General features: G+C 47.9%; 1 protein-coding gene across 11 annotated transcripts in view; it reads right to left on the bottom strand.

The window, feature by feature from the left end:
• Nucleotides 1–20,615, bottom strand: part of LOC108938311 (RUNX family transcription factor 1) — a 47,610-nt gene that overhangs the window by 925 nt on the left and 26,070 nt on the right. For 4 of the 11 annotated variants that reach the window (XM_018758809.2, XM_018758801.2, XM_018758869.2 and 1 more), the window contains exons 3-7: nucleotides 13,804–14,060; nucleotides 11,596–11,752; nucleotides 6,647–6,751; nucleotides 4,852–5,037; nucleotides 1,031–1,189 (exon numbers count right to left, since the gene is read on the bottom strand). In XM_018758809.2, the coding sequence (XP_018614325.1) occupies nucleotides 1,031–1,189; nucleotides 4,852–5,037; nucleotides 6,647–6,751; nucleotides 11,596–11,752; nucleotides 13,804–14,060 (864 nt within the window). The other 7 variants (XM_018758842.2, XM_018758824.2, XM_018758851.2 and 4 more) reach the window with 7 other exon arrangements.

Below are 20,615 nucleotides of genomic sequence, written 5' to 3'. Positions count from 1 at the left end.
CCTCCAGCAGGTTAAACCCTGTTTCGTGACAGCCGCCACGCGTCAAGTCTCTTTAAATGTAGCGACGAAGGAGCGCGAACGAATTCCGTGTAAAGCTCTGGAAGTCGGCCCAGGGCATTTCTCGAACGTTCGATCGAGCGCGTGGAACGGAGACGGTGAATTGCGAAGGGAGAGAAATCTTCACGCGATGACGACGCGAAAGGAGCCGCAGCCGCCGCCTGGAAGATGACGTCGGGAATAAGAAAAAAAAAAAAAAAAAAACGAGCACAGAAGATGAGCGCAGAGGTTTTGGGCGTGGACGCTGTAAGAAGCGCATGGAGCCTGATGGAAGGAAAAGGGCCCCAGTCCCGAGGACTCTTCAGATGCACAATAACAAGTGCGGTCTCAACTTCAAGTCAACCTACGTATATTCCTTACGATAATTTTATTCCACGTGACACAAAGAGATTTTGTTTTGCCTTTTCCGAAAGCTATGCAAAGTTTTTTTTTTTTTTTTATTGGGATCCAAAGAGTGTTATTTTGGAATTACTGATTAATGCTAAAAATTGTTTAGCTGGCAAATGATTAAGACACATTTCTTACCGCGCTGCTGATAATGCAGCAGTGGCACTGATTTATCTATAATCCCGTTGTCTAAGTGTCACAGAACGTTTATGATTTCGTGGCACGACATGGAGGGTGGCACGGTGGTGCAGTGAGAAGCGGCGCTGCTTCACGGCGCCTGGGTGGTGTGAAAGAGCGTGGGTTTGAGCTCCTCGGTCTCGGGGCAGTTCGCGCGTTCTCCCCGTGCCTGCTCTGGTTTCCTCTCTCCGTCCAAAAACCTGCAGTTCAGGCGAAGCGGCGACTCTAAATTGTCCTTGGTGTGTGTGCGCGCCTACCCTGTGATAGACCGGTGCGTACTCCCCCCCTCAGCTTTACACCCAATCCTGCCAGGATAGGCTCCGGTCGACGGTGACCCTGCTCAGAACAAGCGGTTCTCGGAACTGGATGGACAGGTGGTACGGCATGGCTGCAGGGTCGGTTGTGTTACCTGAGAGCCTGCTGGAGAAGTCTGTGAGGGCCGACATTCCGCTCGCACGGCCTGGCGAGATGGGTGTGGCGGAGTGGACGGACGCCGTGGATATTTGGCCCAAGTACGGGTACGACTGCTCATAGGACCAGGAGGGTGACGTCTGCATTTGCCTGGAGTCTTAAACCAAAGAAGTGAAGCCGGGATTAGTGACGCTTCCCTCGGACAGCGGCGTACGGTGAGCGCGTCCCTTAGAAAGGAGGCGAACGTGAGCGGCGGCTCGACCGAACCCTTTCGGTGCAGCGGGCCCTCCTTAGCGCGCCTCCGGGGCCGCAGCGCCGCTCTCAGGGGCGGCCCTTTCGCACGCGCCCACGGGCGGCTTAGGAGGAACGACGAGGGCCTGAGATTTACACCGTGCGCCGCTTGTTTGATTCGTGCTGGCGTCCGGCACAGCGCTCGCGGCCGCGGAAAACACGGCGGGAGGTTAGGGGCCCGCACGGTGCGGAGCGGATGCTGCCGCTAAAGGTTTGAAACGGGCTGCGAGCGGCAGGGTCTCCGGCGGAGTAATTCACTGGGGGACCACTGCCATTAACGCGGGGAACAATAGATGATTTACAGCGTTTTTCTCTCTGCCGCGCCGCCTCCTCTCCTGCCTCGGGGAGCGAGCGGGAGCCGAACGCGGCGGGAACAGCAAGGGCGCGGGCGCACTCTGGGGCACACGGGAGCCAAAAGACACAGAGAGCGGGGCAGGTGCTGGCGCGCGGCGGGGCGGGGGGCCCCGGGCAGGAGCCCTGAGTGAAGCGGGCAGGTGCGGAGCGGGGCGGACGAGGCCCGACGCGGCAGAGGGCGCATGTGGCGGCGTGGGCGGGGGGGGGCGGCTGGAGCCGTGCCCCGGCCCAGCTGCTCTTGATTTTGACCAATATAAAAAGAAAAGTGGAAGAGGGGGAAGAAAGTGCCTTGAATGACTTGAAAGCGGCTTCCGCTGGCAGGGCTCCCGCTGCTATTTCTGGAAGCGCAATCAGAGAAAGAGGAACAGCAGAAGGCCCTCCGGTCCTCCGTGGGCAAGGGCAGCCCCGGTATTCACGTAGCGAAACGCAAATAGGAGAACAAAGTCCCTTCCGAACACTAAATCACGGGGAAATAATGGCACGGACACCCAGAAAACGTGGCTCGTGACCCGGGAGCCTTTTTAGCAGGTGGCGAAACGGCGCTCCGGAAGCCCTTCTTCCTCGACTCGCGTTTCCCCACGCGTCTCGGTCATCGTCTGGGTCTTCGCAAGCGCCCGCCGAAGCGCTCGGCTTCTGTCGGCAGCACGCTTAATGAGACGACTGCAATTAGTGTCGAAAGCTGCGGTGCGTAATAACATGTTTGTACACATCTTGCTTGGGTTCTTGAGAGGGGATTTTTGTACAGTGCCGCTTCCTGCCTCTCGCTTCCTCCTCTCCTCGGGCCGCTTCCCTTCTGCCGAAGCACGAGAGGGCCGTGCCGGACCACCGCTCTGCGCACACGGACTCCTTTCCTCGCTCTCACACGTCTAAAGAGGAAGCAAAACCGATTATATAATATATATATATATATATATATGTGGAAGCAGGCAGGGACTGTAGGGTCTTTGTTACATTCCAAAGTTAATCCACCCAAATGGAGGTTCAAGAACGGGACAGCAAAGTGTGCAGAGCATTTACGGTGCTGCTGCCACAAGGAGAGGGAACGTGGCATCCCTGCTCCGTGTTCCTTTATCGAAGGGCGGTTCACACCGTTGTGCGGATCGCACAGAATCGTGCTGTTATGGTGCTCAGCAGAAGACTGCAAAGCGATTACGTCCATCACCTTGCACTTAGAGGCCTCGGGTTTGAATCCCCCACTCATGCTGTAGTGCCCGTGATCAAGGTACATACCCTGAATGTCTCCAGTAAGATTTACCCAGCTGCATAAATGCAGAGTAAGTATATAAACGTAATATTTTAAGTTGCTTTGAAGATACACATCAAATAAAATAATAATAATCACACACACACATTGTCTGAACCACTTGTCCCATGCGGGGGTCGCGGGGAGCCAAAACCTAACCGGGCGACACAGGGCGAAAGGATGGAGGGGGAGGGGACGCACCCGGGACGGGACGCCAGTCCATCACAAGGCACCCCAAGCGGGACTCGAAACCCAGACCCACCGGAGAGCAGGACCCGGGCCAACCCACCGCGCCACTGTGCCCCCTAATAATAATAATAATAATAATAATAATAATAATAATAATAATAATAATGTATGAGTATTCATGTCATCTTTTTTTCCCTCCCATTTCTGGGTTGAGGTTAAAATATGATAAACTGAGGCACCAAGACAAGTTTACAGCACAACACTGGTCATCACATGCACACACGCAAATACACATGCGTACATTGAGCTACAAATAACATAATAAATGACTGGAAGAGCGCAGGGATGCGATGAGTACATCGCCTCAAAGAGGCCCTGTGTACAGCTTGTTCGCGGAGCACCCAGGGCATTTTCTCCAGATTTATTAACCAGAATAAATACTCGGAAAACTAAATCTGTAAATTGCCTCACCGAAAATATTTGTAATCCCCCTCAAGCTACGAAAGTTGGACATTTTAACATTTACTTGGAGACGACAAGTCTGGAGACGTAAATCAATTAACTTCACGTCTTTAGTCTGTCTGGGACTAAGCTCAATAAAGAACAATTTATTTAATCTGATTGAGTCACGGCGCTGATCTGATGATCATGCAGATTCCACTCCGGTAAAGTCAGATGTGCGCACACCTTTGTCACGGACTCTTCTTCTCGCCAGCATGTCTGGGTTACGTAATCCCACAATGGTGCTATTACACCTCAACTACCCGAGCCGTGCGGAAGCCTACCTGCCCACACCAACGCGTCTGAGTGAATCATCAACAATAACGCCGTTTGTCTGCCGACCACATTTTTGCTCACGCTGCGGTGCGCCTCGTCTCTCTCAACTTTAGTTTTGTCGGCCGCCGCCTCGAAGCCACGCCCGCCCATCTCGGTACCAGCGGCACCGTGGGTTCGAGTAGAACGCCGTAAATCCTTGCGGTGCCCCTGTGGCGTCTCCCTCCCACCTTAACCCGAGCAGCGCGTAATCCAGCGCGACGGGCCTCATCTTAGTAGCGTTCAGAATACGCAGAGCCTGTCAAAAGTTTGAGTACACCTGGGCAGCGCTCGCACAGGACTAAGTGAACAGGAGGGAGAAAGCAAAGCGACACTCGGGCGTCCTACGTGTCTGGGAAGCGCTGCAGGAGAGCTGGGAAAACAAGTCAACTCATTTCCTGATCACTAGCCAAATGCCTCACGGAAAAAAGAAAAAAACTGGTTTCCAGCAAGCGTGCTCACCTTTTGCCCGGTACTGTAACTAAGAGACATTTCTGCAGCAGCCAGCTGAGAGCCGTGCGTATGCGTATTCCGCGTGTGCGCGAAAGTCTCGCGGAGCAGAGAGCCGTAGGGATCAGTAGGATAGCCAAACCCCAGGCGCTCACCTCGCCATTACTCACTTTTCGTTTCATTCGCTTGTCGCCGCAATAGAATTTCGATGTGGTTAGTCTCTCGACACAAACCGGGGGAACAGGACAGTTTGGCATATTTTGTCCAGTTTTTTAAACTAATTTATAACACGGACCGATCCAGCAAAGAAAGCGTTTCGCTACCTTCCAGAGTTTACGGGTAAGACCTCAGACGCGGATGTAGACGTCACCGGGGTCTACAGTATAGGAACATGGCGAGATGGCGCGATACGACGAACGTGCCGTGTTCTCCGTGCGTCACTCGTTTTCCTGGCTGCTTCTCCTACTGCACGCACTCACCGGGGATTTGGCTGTGTGTGGAGCTGCTGAAGGGGGCGCTGCTGAGGGTGGGCCGGGAGCTGGGCGCCGGGGGGTGGTGCGGGCTGCCTCTCATGGCACTACGTCGCAGCTGCTCCAGCTCACTGAGTCGCTCAGAGAATGCCAGCGTGCCCGGCTTCACCAACTCCTCCGGCTTCTGCCTGTGCCCTACGAGACGTACACACACACACACACACACACACACACACACACACACAGTCACACGAAGTCCCGCGCAACCGTCACTGGAGTTCTCAAACACTGAGCACTTATCGACTTCACAGATTTAATGTACACATTCAACCCCCGCTCGAGTGTTACCGGAGCTCTCGAGCGCCGCTTCACGTGAAAAAAGCCTCTACGCGCAGACGCAGAGTCAACCGCGCGTCAACCGAAAACATCCCGGCGAAACACGGAAAACCTCGTGCAATACTAAAATAAAGAAAAAAAACAGTCGCTTTGCCCGATCCAACAACAATTCTATGCGCTTATCACAGCCTTTGTCACACAAGCTCCTTCTTAGAGCTGCACAAATTCTGAACGATCCGGTAAAGTCACTTCGGCAGTTACTCTTCCGGCCAGATCAGGCCAGTTCCCCGCTCTCCTCGGCCCTGCGGGGGCAACGGGGATGCTGAGGAGGAGGTGGCCGAGAAACCGAAACGCGCGGATCACATCGACCTCACACAGAGACCCAAGGATGGGGGGATTACTGATTATGAGCGGCGAAGGAGCCGACGTCTACGTTGCAGCTTTCAGCTGTGAGAAGCCATCAGGCACCCACCGTTACCCCGGCCGACCCCCTGCCGCGTCCCCCCGCAGCCCCCCTACATGCCTGTCCCACAGGGAGGAAGTCCTGCTGAAATCAGAGCTCCTGTCTGCGCTTTTGAAGACGTGGCCAAGAGCCTAGAGCGGCTAGACCCGGGATTGCTGGGCGGCGCCGCTTCCCCGGATTCCAATCGGAATGCCGGACCAAGAGGGAATAGTCGTACGGCGGCCGTGTGACACCACAGCGATAAACAAGCCCTCCTCGTAAAAATCCACAATAAAAACCACAGTGACTCTGGCACTGCAGCACGTCCAACGACTTTGAAACCACGCTGCTTCTACCTCATCGCCGACTCATATCGCCGAAGAAACCGCAAGAGCTCATTGTTATCATCGCGCCGGCTGAGAAAACTGTAAAACCACACCGCTGAATTGTTTGCAACCACCCAGGTAAAGCAAGGTAAAAACCACAGTGAGGCTGTCAGCTGCAGGAGGGCGATTCACCTACGGACGCAGACGTGCGTGGCCCTCACACGGCCCCGCGTTCTTCGATATTTCCGTCTCGGCTACGTGAACGGTGCAAAATGTGCTCTTTTCGGGCGCAACATGCTCAAACGCAATATCTAATGTCTGCACTTGCACTATTTATTTTGTATACGTTCGGCATCAATTTAAAAAAAAAAAAAAAGTTACCCTTTCAAGTCTGACGAATGAATAAACATGCATTTTCATTATAAAGATCCTGTTTCAAAACATGTATTTTAAAATGCCTGATCAACACAACTCCTCTTTTATTATAAAAATGAGCCTTTTCCTCTGTTCTTCACAGTGTTCAATCCAGCCGTGGCGTTTTTTTTTTCTTTCCCACTTTGCAAACTAATTAATTTTGCATTGATCAGGCTACACATTATAGAGCGTGCATTAACTTTTTTTCTGCTCATATGTTACGAGATGCTTTTGAAATGGTAGAAGGAGGAGGAGGAGGAGGAGGAGGAGGAGGAGGTGCACTCACGACGTGGTTCCCGCGGGCCGTCCACCGTGATCTTGATGGCGCGCTGGTAGGTGGCCACCTGGGGGGGGTTGGTGAACACGGTGATGGTCAGGGTGAAGCTCTTCCCTGTGGTGTAAGAGGGTGGGGCAGAGAGACAGACGCTCATCAGAACGCAACGTCGCGCAAAGCTGTCTGCCGGCACCTGCGATTTCCCGCACCGCCCCACCGAAACGCCGGCGTGAGAGCGGAGAAGCTGCGCGGAGGCCTATCGAAGAGCACCTTCTTCCCACCTCTCAGCAACTAGGACCATACCGAGCGAGCGACCCCAGGGGAGATGTGAAACCCGCTCCTCAAACACCCATCCGTCTGGTGAGAACACACCGAGACCACAGCGCGATAACACATGTGTTAGGCAGAACTGTAATATTGACAGGAAATTGCAACACACTTCTTTCTAGCCATTCTGTTTCATAATTTAATAAATACAGACTGACCAGAAACCAAACAATGCCAGATTTCTAAATCACAGCCTTTACAAATATTCATTCTGTCTTTCTTCTTTTTTTTTTTTTTTCTCCCCCCTATTGGGTAAAATGACGAGAAAGCCGGGTGTGGAAACCACAGTCCGATAGCCCGTCTTTGCACAGAGCCAGATCCCGCCCTCCTCACGGTAACCTAATCTTCCCACAAAGAGCTGAGGGTCTGGACCGTGTCCCCTGTTCTCGCCTCGCTCTCACGCCGGCTGCCCCGTAGGCACATGCGAGGCCGTCCGAGGTGAGACAAGGTGGATTATTCCAGAGCCGCTATGCGCCGTCCTCTCCCAGCCCCCACCCCACCCCACCCCACCCCACCCCGCCGCGCCCCATGTGCACAAAGGCGGAGGGTGTGGGGTACACCCACGCAGCGCTCGCACCATGCATTCACACCGCTGGCACGGTCCGCAAGCTTCCTGGCACTGTCCCGCAGTCATGTGTGCTGAGTCTCCCAAAATACACCCTGACAGGATTAACCATCCTCCCGGGCCAGATCAGACATAAATATTACAGTGTGAAAATCGACCAGAGGCAGACCTCAGCACGACGGTCATTTACCCCCTCGTAAAGTCGGCGAGGGAGAAACACACATTCACACACGCACGTACGGACAGTGGAGAAGGGGGAGCGGCTTTGACGTTTTGGCTTCGGAAAGAAATTTCCGCCGGCACACGTGCATAGAATAACGGCGAGAACCTTTCCCGAAAACGAAGTTAACGTCACCACGAAGGGCGTTAAAAAAAGTTCAGCCCGACGATAACGCTGAGAGTACGCTTGAACAAAAAAACGGAAGGAGTTAAGGGATGCTGTGCTTCCTTTCGGCAGCTGCCGGAGAGAAGCGGCGACAGCGGACGTGTTGAGAGAACAAGGCCCCTCGACTGCGACGCGACGTCTGCCGAAGGGGGCTCGCTCCGAAGGTCCCGACGGGACGCCCACGGTGCCGTTCCGCGGGGTTCCGGCACGGTGCCTCCGTAACTCAACACGGATGGTGAAAACTCCCCGGGAGTCTCGGGGCGGGGCGGGGCGGGGCGGGTGGCGGTGCCAACGCAAGGTTACTGTTACAGCCCCAAACCCTGCAACTCGTCCCAGGGGATCAACCGGCAGCCCGTTCCCCAAAGCCCCGAAGCTCCGAGCGGACCCGACCGCACAGCGCAGCGCGGTGCCAGAACCCAACCGCACGCTATTTTCAGCTGTGAGTCACAAGCATGGGCTGCAGTCGCACAAACCGAACGGCCTCTGAAATCGTTTAACTTCTCAAAAGGAAGATGGAAAAACACACAGATGGACGAGCCCTATAACACAGAGCTACAGGAAAATTCCTCCACTTTTACAGGTCGCTCTTACTGATTGTAGGTACTTTTGTACTGAATGTTTACAATTACAGGTTGGCTTTGAAAAGACATCTTTGTGACACCTTTCCATTCTTGAAATTATAACAACATTATCTGCGAATACTTGAACTGTTCAATCTGTCTGTATACAGCAATATCATTATTTAGTGCCTTTGCAGGCAATTTGTTCCAAAGTGACTTCTATTTTACATGCTAACAGAGGCAGATGTTTCACTGGACCAGTTAAGGGTACTTACCATTCGTAAGGGTACTACGGCACGCTCCAAACTGGGGCTTGAATAAAAACATTCCCGTTACGTGTGTGTGTGTGTCGTAATAACCGCAGAGAGAGACAGACGCCGTGTGTAACCATTACTTATGTGTCTGACCCTGCTCATCTGACAGTATCAGCGCCTGCTCTCCATCCCACAAAGATCTCCCTCCGAAACAGTTATTTTTTTAAGTTTTTTTTCTTCTTTTACTTCGTATTAGATTTTTTTTTTTTTTTTTTTTTAACCGCCTGCAGTCTTTTCCGGAAAGGACTGTAATCGTTCCCATCAATGCTGTGACTCTGTAGTTTGGTATCTGGTCCTGAACAGACACTGCTGTCCTGTAAACACTGTACACAGACACACAAGAAATGCCTTACTTTTACACTCATCTTGCTTCACCCCATTAGTGTTGCAGGTTTGAGCACGCTTTAGATCCCACGGCTGTATCAGCTTTGTCGATCTATGGTTTAAACACATCTCTGTTTTTTTTTTTTTTTTTTTTTCTCTGATGAATGCAAAGATAAATATATCCATATTAATTGAACAAAGTGAAAAAAAAAAACACACCGGCTTTTGTGAGTAAACATGCCAGGTCCTTCCACTGAAAGATGTAGTAAAAACTACAAGTTAGTCTAAAGTTACACAGTTATTGAAGTTACTAAGTTTATACTTACTATTCCCTAGGGGTGGGGGGGGGGGGGGATCAACATGCTAAATATGTTTGACATAGTGTGTTTGTGAAAAGTTGAAGTTCTTGCAAGACTCTACTCGTTCCTCATGTTTACCGAAAGGGCCTTCTATCAATAGATGCTTACGTGCCATTGTTAGCCCACAATTTAGTGGAGTTTATGGCTGCTGGTGCACAGTCTTATGACTCCTTCCAACACACCATTTTATCCTGCTTTCCAAAATGCCACATATAATAAAACATAAGTTGATTCTAAAACGATCTGCTGCTGAGGCGAGAACCTACTGGACGCATCCCACAGCGGTGTGCGGAGAGCTGCTGTAAATCGTCGTATCTCCAACGGCGAAATGCACGGCAACGAGGGCTCGGCCTGATCGGACAAATTCGACATCGTGTACAGATATCTGATGACTTTTGCAACACTACGATTTCTTGCACGTCCTAGTATCGCCGGCATCTTGTATCACGATCCCGAGCAGCTATCGCTAGCGCGCAGTGGATTAGGTCTCACTTGTTTCTCCGGAGCAGCCGGCAATCTTAAACCAGACCGAATCTGCATTTGTTTGCGCTTTTACCGCAAAGTCCCCACATCTCTGCAGTCTTTAGCATCTCGCTACAAGGTTAACAGTTTGGACATATTGCACATTTCCAGCTGCTTTTTTGCATGTGAAGGTGGAAGCAGGTGGGTGTTACATGTGAGATTAATTAAATCACAGTTCTTTAAACTTTTTCTTTAGCCCAACCAAAAAAAAAAGAGACAACCCGGCCCTTTTCATCTGTAACTTTTCATAGTACCGACAAGATTTTTTTCTTGTTTAGAGACAGATCAAAAATCAAACAGAACCAACAAGTCTGGGGTCGCATACCTATTGTCTGGGTACAATAACACAGGGCCTTCTGCTCTCCTGAGATCCGGGCCGAATGTGTCTCTCGCTTTCATCTCCTTTGTTAGTATCCCACTATGCTGCTGGCTGAGGGCCTGTGAATTATGAGTTTCCTGGAGGTTTTTCTGTCATGGCTGGAAAAGCATCGACTAATGGCATCATCTACACACCCGAGGCTTCTTTGAAAGCTTTAATGTGTCATCCGAAGCCAAGCGCTGAACCCAGGCGCTATTAATTAGCATCGCTCTCTGAGTGCTGAGCATCGCACCAGGGCAACCATGTTGCCCCAGCATTTCTTCACACGCTGTGACTAAACAGGCTGTTTACTCTCAATGGATCCCTTTTGAATGTTCAACACAAAGGTCCCGGGGTTCTCCGAGAAGTGATGCCCCCAGCAACGAGCAAAATGAGAACGTGGCCCACGGAGAGGGCGGCTTTCAGTGGGAGAAAGCCATGCATAGGGACGGATGCGGCGGCGCGAGGTTCTTCGCCTTGCCGGAGAGACAGCGGAGGGGAAAGGGGCGGCAGACAGGAAGAGCACTTACATCTCACATTAAAAGAAAGAAAACAAGGCTGTGCTGTAATCAGTGGCGGCTGAACGACATCCATTAAAAATGAATGCAATAACGTTTCCTCGGTTAAGTGACTCCATAATCCACCCAGGTCTAAACCCACAAAACGAACCAACAGAGAGGAGTAGCTGTAGCTGCCTGGGAAGAGAAGAGGGAACTGGAGCTGCGGATACAGAACAGTCAGCACTCGCTCACATCCACACAGAGAAGACAGCCATGGAGGAGAGAGCTGATAACAGTGTGGCTCCGGTCCTGATCACCAGCTGATAAATCACCAGCACAGATCCTCATCCTTGGATAATTTTGTCCAGGGTGCTATTATTCACTAACATTGACCCTCTACGGGACAAAACACGCGCATGAGAAAGAGCATAAAAATAAAGAGGTGCGAGAAAATCCATGGATAGGCGAAATTTGTGTTTTCCGGTTATGCGTTTCGGGGAACGTGGATGCCAGTGTGGAATACGAGCCGTGCCGAGATTTCTGAGCCGACATCCAGTTTGCTATTTGCTTGCCCTGGAACACCATGGAAAGCCATCACTTCCTAATAAAGACTTCAGCAGCTGAGGTTATTGTCATTGAAAATCAGCCCACTCTGCCACTCTGGGCACAATTACCCCAGATATACTGTGTTTTATTGCAGTTGTGTGTAAGCGAGGCCTGGAAGCGCATCGGTGGCTGCCGTCTCACCTCGACCGCTGCGGCCCACAAAGCGCAGGTCGTTGAAACGAGCCACCTGGTTCTTGACGGCGGCGGTGGCGTTGCGAAGCTCGGCCGAGTAGTTCTCATCATTACCCGCCATCACGGTCACCAGGGTGCCATCCGGGATATCGCCGAGGGCAACCACCTGCCAGCAGAATGGAGGTTAAATACAGACCACAGGGACTCACCAATTACAGAGCACATCGACCCAAACAATAAAAAGAGAGCAAGAGCTAAAACAACATTCAACCTGTCACATCAGAAAACATCACTTTTTTTTTTCAGAAACAATAGGACTTTTTATGAGAAACAATATAACAAATGATACATGATTATTTTAGCAGATACCTCATCTGGAGCTCTGCAGAAATATTCTATTGTTTAATGTTCATTATTGCCATGTAAAGGAGAACTTATGTTTCTGTGCGTCAGCCAGCATTTTTTTTTTAATATTTCGTAATATGACTTTCAAGTCTTGTATTTTTAGCTGCTTATGATGTGTGTGTGTCTGTGTGTGTGTGTGTGTGCGTGTGTGTGTGTGTGTCCAGGAGGGAATGGAACTGTCTGTGGATGGTTCCACACCCAAAGCAAATAAGTGCTCAAGGCGGATCGTTTTCACATAAACTGCAGTCGCTTTTGTTAAGACTGCCAGAGGATATTGTTCTAAATAAACCATTTACAGTGCAAATGTTTTCTGCGAAGACAGAGACATAGCATTTATCAGAAAATAATGATATAAGAGATTGGCGCCCCCGTCTCTCACTTGGCCAGCCGCACTTAGCGGGTCGCTGTGCTGTACTCTACTCTACTCTACTGTATTTTAATTAACTGGCACTAATTCTTAAAGAAACAAACAGCCGTCACAAGGTTTTTTCATCCTGTTGCGGAATCTATGAAATATAAAAGAGGCCCACTAGAATTATACACAACCACACACTTTTGATAAAATCCCTAATGTAGGCCAGAAAACGAAACTGAAATTCTACTTGAATATGAAAATTTTAATAGGGTGACCCCCATATGATAATTTCTGGTTAACTGAATAATAAAAACAACAACAACAACACAGCAGAAACCCGTCAAAACCAATAGCTACTTCTGGAGAAAGGTTATTGGTAAAACAATAATAATAACAGAATTATCACTATCATCACAGCAGAAATAATAAAATTAACAACAACGGTATCATCATTTATTATTTCAATCAATTAATTGATTATTAATACATTAACAGTTTATTATTACTACAATAATAATAATAATAATAATAATAATAATAATAATAATAATAATAGTAGTAGTAGTGGATGACAATTTACTACGTTTTGCGGGCCTAAAACTTCAGCACTTTTTTGTACAACTTAACTGTCAGCAGTTAAATCGTGTTACGCTCGTCCACCTCCGTTCACGTCGAACACACTCGACTCGGTGAAAGACCCGCCGCCGCGCTGCCGAGACGGAGAAAAGCGAGGCCAGCAGTTCGCTGCATGGAGACGGCGGGAGAAGAAGGGACTGACACGGACACGGACACGGACACCGACCGCTCTCACAATGTCTGTGCCTGTGGATGGATTTATTTAATGGGTAACGGAACTCTTCTGTTAATTAAATACACACCGGATCTATAGGTTTGGCTAACGGCAGACCATCAAAAGTGTCAGAGCGAAAACACACACACACACACACACAGTCACACACACACGCAGCGACTTAAAGTTAAAGCGCTTGTCCCGAGCGGGGTCGCGGCGAGCCGGAGCCTAACCCGGCAACACAGGGCGCAGGGCTCGGATGGGGGGGGGGAGGCACCCAGGATGGGACGCCAGTCCATCGCAGGACACCCCAAGCAGGACTCGAACCCCAGACCCGCCACACAGCGAGACCCAGCCAAACCTTCTGTGTAAGGGCGACTTCATAGAGAAAAAAATAAATAACATAGCTTTTGTTTTAATTGTTGACATTTATTTCACGACACGTGTGTCTTGTTAAACTTCACCCCGATCTACGATCTGTATTCTTGCTGTCCCAAAGCAGGCCGACTATCTCGCACGAGGGCACAGTGCTGACTGCAGGCGCACTGGGACTCGAACCAGAGCGTCGGGGGGGGGGGGGAAGGGGGAGGACAGGGGAACAGGCCCACCGCCCGGCGCGGTCTGCGGTCGCGACTCGCGAAAGGAAAGGTGCGACGCGCCGTCTCACCTTGAAGGCGATGGGCAGGGTCTTGTTGCAGCGCCAGTGGGTGGGCAGCACGGAGCACAGGAAGTTGGGGCTGTCGGTGCGGACCAGCTCCCCGGGGTGGTCGGACAGCACCTCCACCATGCTCCTGTCTGCCATGCGCAGCTTCCCCACCAGGGCGGCGGCGCTGCCGTCATGAGCCCCCAGGGGCAAGGCTTCGCTCATCTTGCCCGGGCTCAGGGTGGTGGACGGGGGCGTGAAGCGGCGCCCTGGGGCCGGGTCTGGAACACAGATGGGATGGTGGATGAGAGCGATATGCGAAAGTCAGAGAGAGAGAGAGAGAGAGAGAGAGAGAGAGAGAGAGAGATCGACATATATATAATAAATAATGCAGATCATAATCATCACCCAGAATGTAGCATTTGGAGGTAACATCGATTTGGCAAAACTTTCAAAAAGTCATCCAGAGTAGTTGAGTGTATAAAAGGTAATGTAGAAGGTCAATGAAAGCTAACTCTGGGGGCATAAAAGTTGTGCCGTAATAATGCAGCCCATTAAACAGGGTAAAGAATAAGTGTTGATATACGGAGGAGCGCATACAGTTATTATAGCGCAAAAAAAAAACGTTTAAAGAACGCGATGCACCACCCTCGCGGTTATTTAAAGACCTCTGGAAAGGTAGGTGTGTGTGTGTGTGTGTGTGTGTGTGTGTGTGTGTGTGTGTGTGTGTGTGTGTGTGTGTGTGTGTGTGTGTGTTTTCAGAGGACGGCGAATCAACAGTTGGTAAGTAAGTGCGCCTTTACTTTTGTCATCACTGAGTGAAAAAGAGAAGAGAAACATCCGTCCAGTCGCTGTTCACATAACAGAAACGAAGCAGGAAGCTGACAGCAGGTTTAAAACAGTTTCTTTTTTTTTTTTGGTACTGTAAAAACAGAGCTACCAGGCCACGTTGGAAATTAAATCAATTTCACAAGAACATATGAACACTGTTACCGTATTTGGCGTCCCAAAGGAAAACCATTTGTGTGCTGCTGTAAATTCCACTTGATTGTTGTTGTTTGTTTGTTTTTATTTGTATGCCACTGGAATCCAATTCACACGCGGAGCCAAAAGCGACGGATTTCCTCGTGCTCGGTGTCGAAGGTGGTTCAGGAGGAAACTTTTTACATCGTGCGTCTGACAGCCCCGCCGTGTCAATGTGGGAAAGTCCGAGCGCGTCGTTTAAACTAACACAGCCGCGTGGCCGAGAAGTTTGCGCTGCGCGCGCACGCGCGCGCACACATACACGCACACACACACACACACACACACGCGCGCGCACACACACACACTGCTGATTATTCTTTCGTTACCAGGCGATGATGCTGGTCAGCCAGGTGAAGTCAGGAGAGGAGAAAAGTCCCGATACTGTCCTTCTTTGTCACACTCGCCGTGTGTCTGTCATTATTTATACACACTTCCTGGAGCTGCTGTAAGACAGTCACCACTTACACACACGCGAACTATTCAATTCACTGCCAACTCAAGTGAACAACAATCAGCAGCAAAAAGGCAGACTGTAGAAACAATCCCGAAAAGCAAGTCTCCACATGCCGTCGTTTCCAGCAGCGGGATGATGATGAGCGAATACGGGAATAGAGCCGCTTCCATGGAAGTTAAAAGACTTTAAAACAACGCAACACTTACAAAAGACGCGCTGCGATCAGCTCGCACACGCTTCGCTCTTTTGTATGATTCAGCAACTAACGATTTGCCTGTGTAAATGAAAGGTATCCAAAGTGTGTGCCCAGCACGCCGATGCGCCTCGCCTGGTCGTCTACAGATGATGCCCCATCCTCCACGCGTGCTTCCATGTATGATGACACCACGTTAATGACACATTTGGAAGAAGATGAAGGGGGTAACTTTTTGTCTTGGCGGTCTTCCAATTAGCATTTAGTCTGCTCGGTGTCAGGCAAGCGGAGTCCTGCTCAGCGATCCGGGCACACACAAGCGCACACACACCCCTGCTGAATGGTGTCCAGAACCGCACAGCTGGTCACCTACGCGCTATATGAATGAATGGATATTTCCCGCAGCAAGGCGCCTTTTACTGGCAATGGGCAGTGCAGGAATGCTGTCCTCGTGGTCTTATTTGCATACAGTGCACTCGAAACCAATAGCTGAGCGAAAGACGAGTTTCAGCCAATCAGGGACTGCGTCTAAAAAAACAGAAGCCACACTGCGAGATTAACAGTAACTGTGACGACACAACGTCAGATGTTCCGAATATCTTTAATTTGACTGGTGCGCGTTACTTAGAGTGCCTTCCAATAATTAAAAAGGAATCTCAGCTATATGGCTGTATACGTGTACAGTGATGTTCACAATTAAGTAAAACAATAGAATTACGGCAGCACGCTCGTTCATAACTTATCAGTAGTCTACTTTCCTGCACTAGCTAACAAGTTTTCACGTCCGCGCCTTAAAAAAAATATAAAGGCTTATTTTGTTTCTGAAGACTCCACTAACAGGAAATATGTCCCGAGTCTAAGCATATTTTAGACTATTAGTCATACGCTGCCTGGGTATGTAATTTTAAAGAAAAGGGAAGAAAAGAACAACACTGACCGAAGGGGGTGAATTGTGCACAAAAGCAATGAGAATGTTGTTTTAATATATCATTTCCTCCTGCGAACAAACAGGTTTCCAAATCAAAGAGCTGAAGTTGAGAAGGCTGTAGTTAATCATTCATTTTGGTCGAGCAAGGAGCCCGTAAAGAAAGCGTCGCCCATTGACATTGACTCTCCCGGTTTCGCAACATTGACCGACAGGGGGCAGCACGCGACTTAGCGCGAATCGAAGGCGCTCGGATGCAATGTCGACGTGCGGGGTTTGACTTCTACTGCACGATACCCGGCGTTAAACTTTTGTCTCAGAAATTAGAGTTGCGGGAATGTTGTAATAATGCGCCACAAGTTGATAAGACAACGTGCCTTGCGTTGTTAAGTTTTTTTTTAAAAAAAGAAAGCAACTGAATCAAGTGTTTTATGACCTTTTTTTTTGGCAAGCTAAGTTGGAAGCGTGGGTGGGACACTCCCTGGTGGACGTCACATATTTCGTTTCCCGATGGAGTCGGAATTTCTAGGAAACACTTACAAAAATTATTCAGTTTTCAAAGTATCTGCAAGAAATCATTGCCTTATTTGTTCGCAATCTTTACATGCGGAAGCGACATTAATTTTTCTTCACATACGGGCAGCAGGAGGTAGTGATTAGAGACGATCTCTTACTCTGTCTGAACGTTGTTGGTTCGAATCCAATTTCTGATGTATTACCATTTATTACGGTTTTCACCCCGAATTGTTACAGTAAGAATAGTTGGCTGCTTCAGTCAGTATGTAAACCGCTGTGGGTAATTCCCTAATATCCTAAGTCGCTTCGGATAAATGCCACAATACTGTAATAATATCACAAATATACAAAATAGAAGGTGATTTTTAGCACCAAATTAATAAATTCACTTAGGCCTATATATTTGAAGAATCGCGTTTCACAAGGCCATATTCATTTTTGGCAGGTTTTAATGGAAAAAAGAAGTCGGTCTGACGTCCATGTGTCATAAACTTATAAAGTTTAGCGGAGGTGCCCGTTACCCGCTTCTTTACCCAGAGTCGGTCTCGTTTGAAGAGTTTCGCCACGGGGGCGCGCATGAAATATGTAAGGATCCGCGTCTTCCATGCGGCCTGTCCGCGTCCGTGATTTGAACTGACTGCTCCATCCCTCCATAGTGTGAACTCACACAGAGTGCAGTGTTTACCTTTCCGGAAACAGATCTCCCTTTTTTTTTTCCCCCTGCTATTATAGAATAAATTAATCAACTGTCAGTCAATTTATAGAAAGTGAATTAACACACCGAGCCCCCTCTGCCCCTCCGCTCCATAGACAGCGCACTTTTGAATTATCATGTACCTTATTTGTGTTCCATTATTTACAGTGCGCTCTGACTGCACCACGGGTTATGCCAGGAGCGACGTTGTGCATGTCTGACAGTACAGGAGAAGAAGGAACCGAGGAGGAGTGCTCTTTTTTATTTCCATCGCCAGAGGCTGCAGAGCTGCTGTATGGAGGAGGTGATGAAATTTTTATCCATTAATTGGATCCTTTTAAATCTGAAATGTGCAGTGATTCTAAGAGAAACTTTGCGCGCTTAAAACCATATATGATTCGATATGGCTTTAAGCACATGAGCTGCAGATTCCTCAAAATTAAATCAATACATCCTGAATAGCTTGTTCAATGGGTTCATTCGCTGGGTTTCACAAAGCTTGCTTTTAAACTAACCGGTAAAGCTGTAGGCCTATTGTCTATGAGGCTTCGTAGCTCTTGTTCATCCACGAGCCATAAATGCGATAATCAGGATTTGACAGTGAGATAACTGAATGCATGCAGTACATAGATGGCTCATGTTGACCTACTGGGCACAGATGCAGGAAATCCGTAGCATTATGGCAGATTTCACTGCTGAGTGACTGCTGAAGACAAGTCGTTGTGTAAACGGCCTTCAGCCCCTCAGCCCCTCGCTGTGGGCTGCGCTTCAAGCGGGAAATACCGCGCAATTCAGTGTTGCAAGTGCCGGGAGGCTAGTGAGTGGCGTAGTGTTTAAGGCTATGGTCTTTTCGCTCTGCATTTCCCCCGTTAAATTCCCGCTCCTGCTGTAGTGCCCTTGATCGAGGGACAGGCCTTGTGTTCTATGCATGGATAAATCATAGAAAAGTTGCTTACACAACACTGTAAATGGTCTTGAACAAATGAGAGAGGTAAATAAAGCTTAATAATATTTACAGCATACTGGTTAGTGGCCTATTGGTTTATTAAAAAAAGAAAAATCCAAAGACTAAATTCTCAACTTATAGTTCTTTAACAATTCTTTAAAAATGTAATGGAATGCACTGTACTGAGATTTTTCCAGTTATTTACTGAGAAATTATAAAGACTATGTGTTTGTCATCTTCAAGTTACGTTGATTCTGTTTTATGTGTTTAGCTCTGTAAAATATGATTTTACACAAAAGGTATGAAGGCTATGTAATTTTTCAGACTATGACAAAATTTCAGTTGCATTTGGTATAAAGGCTTGGCCAGTTTTCTTTGAAATTTAATTTTAAAGTGTGCTGTTAAAACAACATTTTAATTATCGATAATTTAAATGGAGTGAAATAAAATAACATTGCTCATTTTTATGTTCTGGAATTTGAGTAAATTTAATTTAAACAGGAAAACATTATCAAGAAAAAATACCTGGCCTCAGTTGATTTTGTTTTTTTTTTTTTTTTTTTGAGAGAAGGTGTGCTCTCATCACACGTATAAACAGTATAAAAGTCTAAAAAATCTGGTTAAGGTGTCTTAGGCAAATATTGTATTTTAAGATAAGGTGAGCAGAATATTAAAATATAGCATTCAATTATAGGAGAGCAACGGGAGTATATACTTGCTTAAAATTTTATTAATTCAGCAGCTTAAATATAACCACATATGAACGCTTGTCATGCTTTGTCTGATTTTTTTAAAATGGTTTTATCATTTGTCACACTTTTTTAAAAGGTTAAAGTTTAATTGTGACAGGGAATAGATGCACTGAAATGTCTCAGTTACTCTCTGGAATTATAAAAAGATGTTCTTGAAGCTTTTTACAGTTTTCTCAGATATATCATGGTATTAATGTAGAGACTATAATGTTTTATTACTGTGATGTGTGGTGTGGTGCATCTTACATCAGAAATATTGGTTTCCTATGATGGTGACTTTATACAGAATTAACATACATTATATAATGCACAGAAAAATAAAGTGAAGAAGCAAGAGTATCCTTGAAATCTACAGAAGAAACTGTCACTACAAAGTGTCCTCTCTGTCATCATGAGTGTTCTACATGGTTGTCTTCTGTTCTGTGCATGAAATGTAAAATCCTTTCTATTGTGTACTATATCATGTTATAATTTGAACACAGGAAAGATATTCTCACACGCCATTACTCTGACATTAACAACAACAAAGAACACAAGAAAGGAATCGGAAAATGAAGACGAGGAAGGCATCATACCTTGAGGAAAAGAAGATAAGTGCCTGTGGAGAATAAGAGAAAGAAGAGGAAGAAGAAAAGTTGCAACATTACCAAAGAGAGCGTTGCTGGTTCGACCCTTCCTCATCAGGTACATAGCCCAGGACAAGGGCCCGGAGGAACTAAAGTGGCCAGAGTTCATGCTTGCCTCTATCAGGGTCGCCACAGGGAACCAAGAATCAAAATGGAGAGATTCAAATCTCAAGCAGCCATCTCCTTTTATATCGTCTACACTCCCATTATTAGTTAACGTGGGCAAATTGAGGAAAAAAAAAAAAAAAAGACAGACCCATGCTTAATATAGTCTTCACACTAACCATGGCCACAGGAGACTGAGCATCAATTTGCCTGGGGCGCTTTTAAGATGGTAGTTTAGCCCAGCAGCTCAAATGCCACCCCCCCCCCCCCCCCCCCCCCCCCCCCACTTATACTTTTAAAGTCTAAAATTGTAAAAAAGAAAGAGTTTCATTCATGAGGCCTAGCTGGAGATCTACTGGTGAATAAGCCATAAACTAAGGTGTTGCAGTTTGAAGTGACAGAACAGAGCTGTAGTATGATACAACATAAGTCTACAGCTTTACCATGGTTCCACATGTTATTTAAGCTCAAATTTTCTTCAAAATTAACAAAAAAAAAAAAAAAATTGTGTATGTTTTTTGTTTCTTCATGATGCTCAAACATTTAACTTCAGATTTTATACTAGCATTTAATCATCAGTGATTCTATCAGCATAATGA

The sequence above is a fragment of the Scleropages formosus genome, chromosome 12 (genome assembly GCF_900964775.1).
Source record: "Scleropages formosus chromosome 12, fSclFor1.1, whole genome shotgun sequence".
Classification (NCBI taxonomy): domain Eukaryota; kingdom Metazoa; phylum Chordata; class Actinopteri; order Osteoglossiformes; family Osteoglossidae; genus Scleropages; species Scleropages formosus.
Note: the sequence above shows the minus strand (reverse complement) of the source record. Positions and strands in the feature narration are given on the sequence as shown.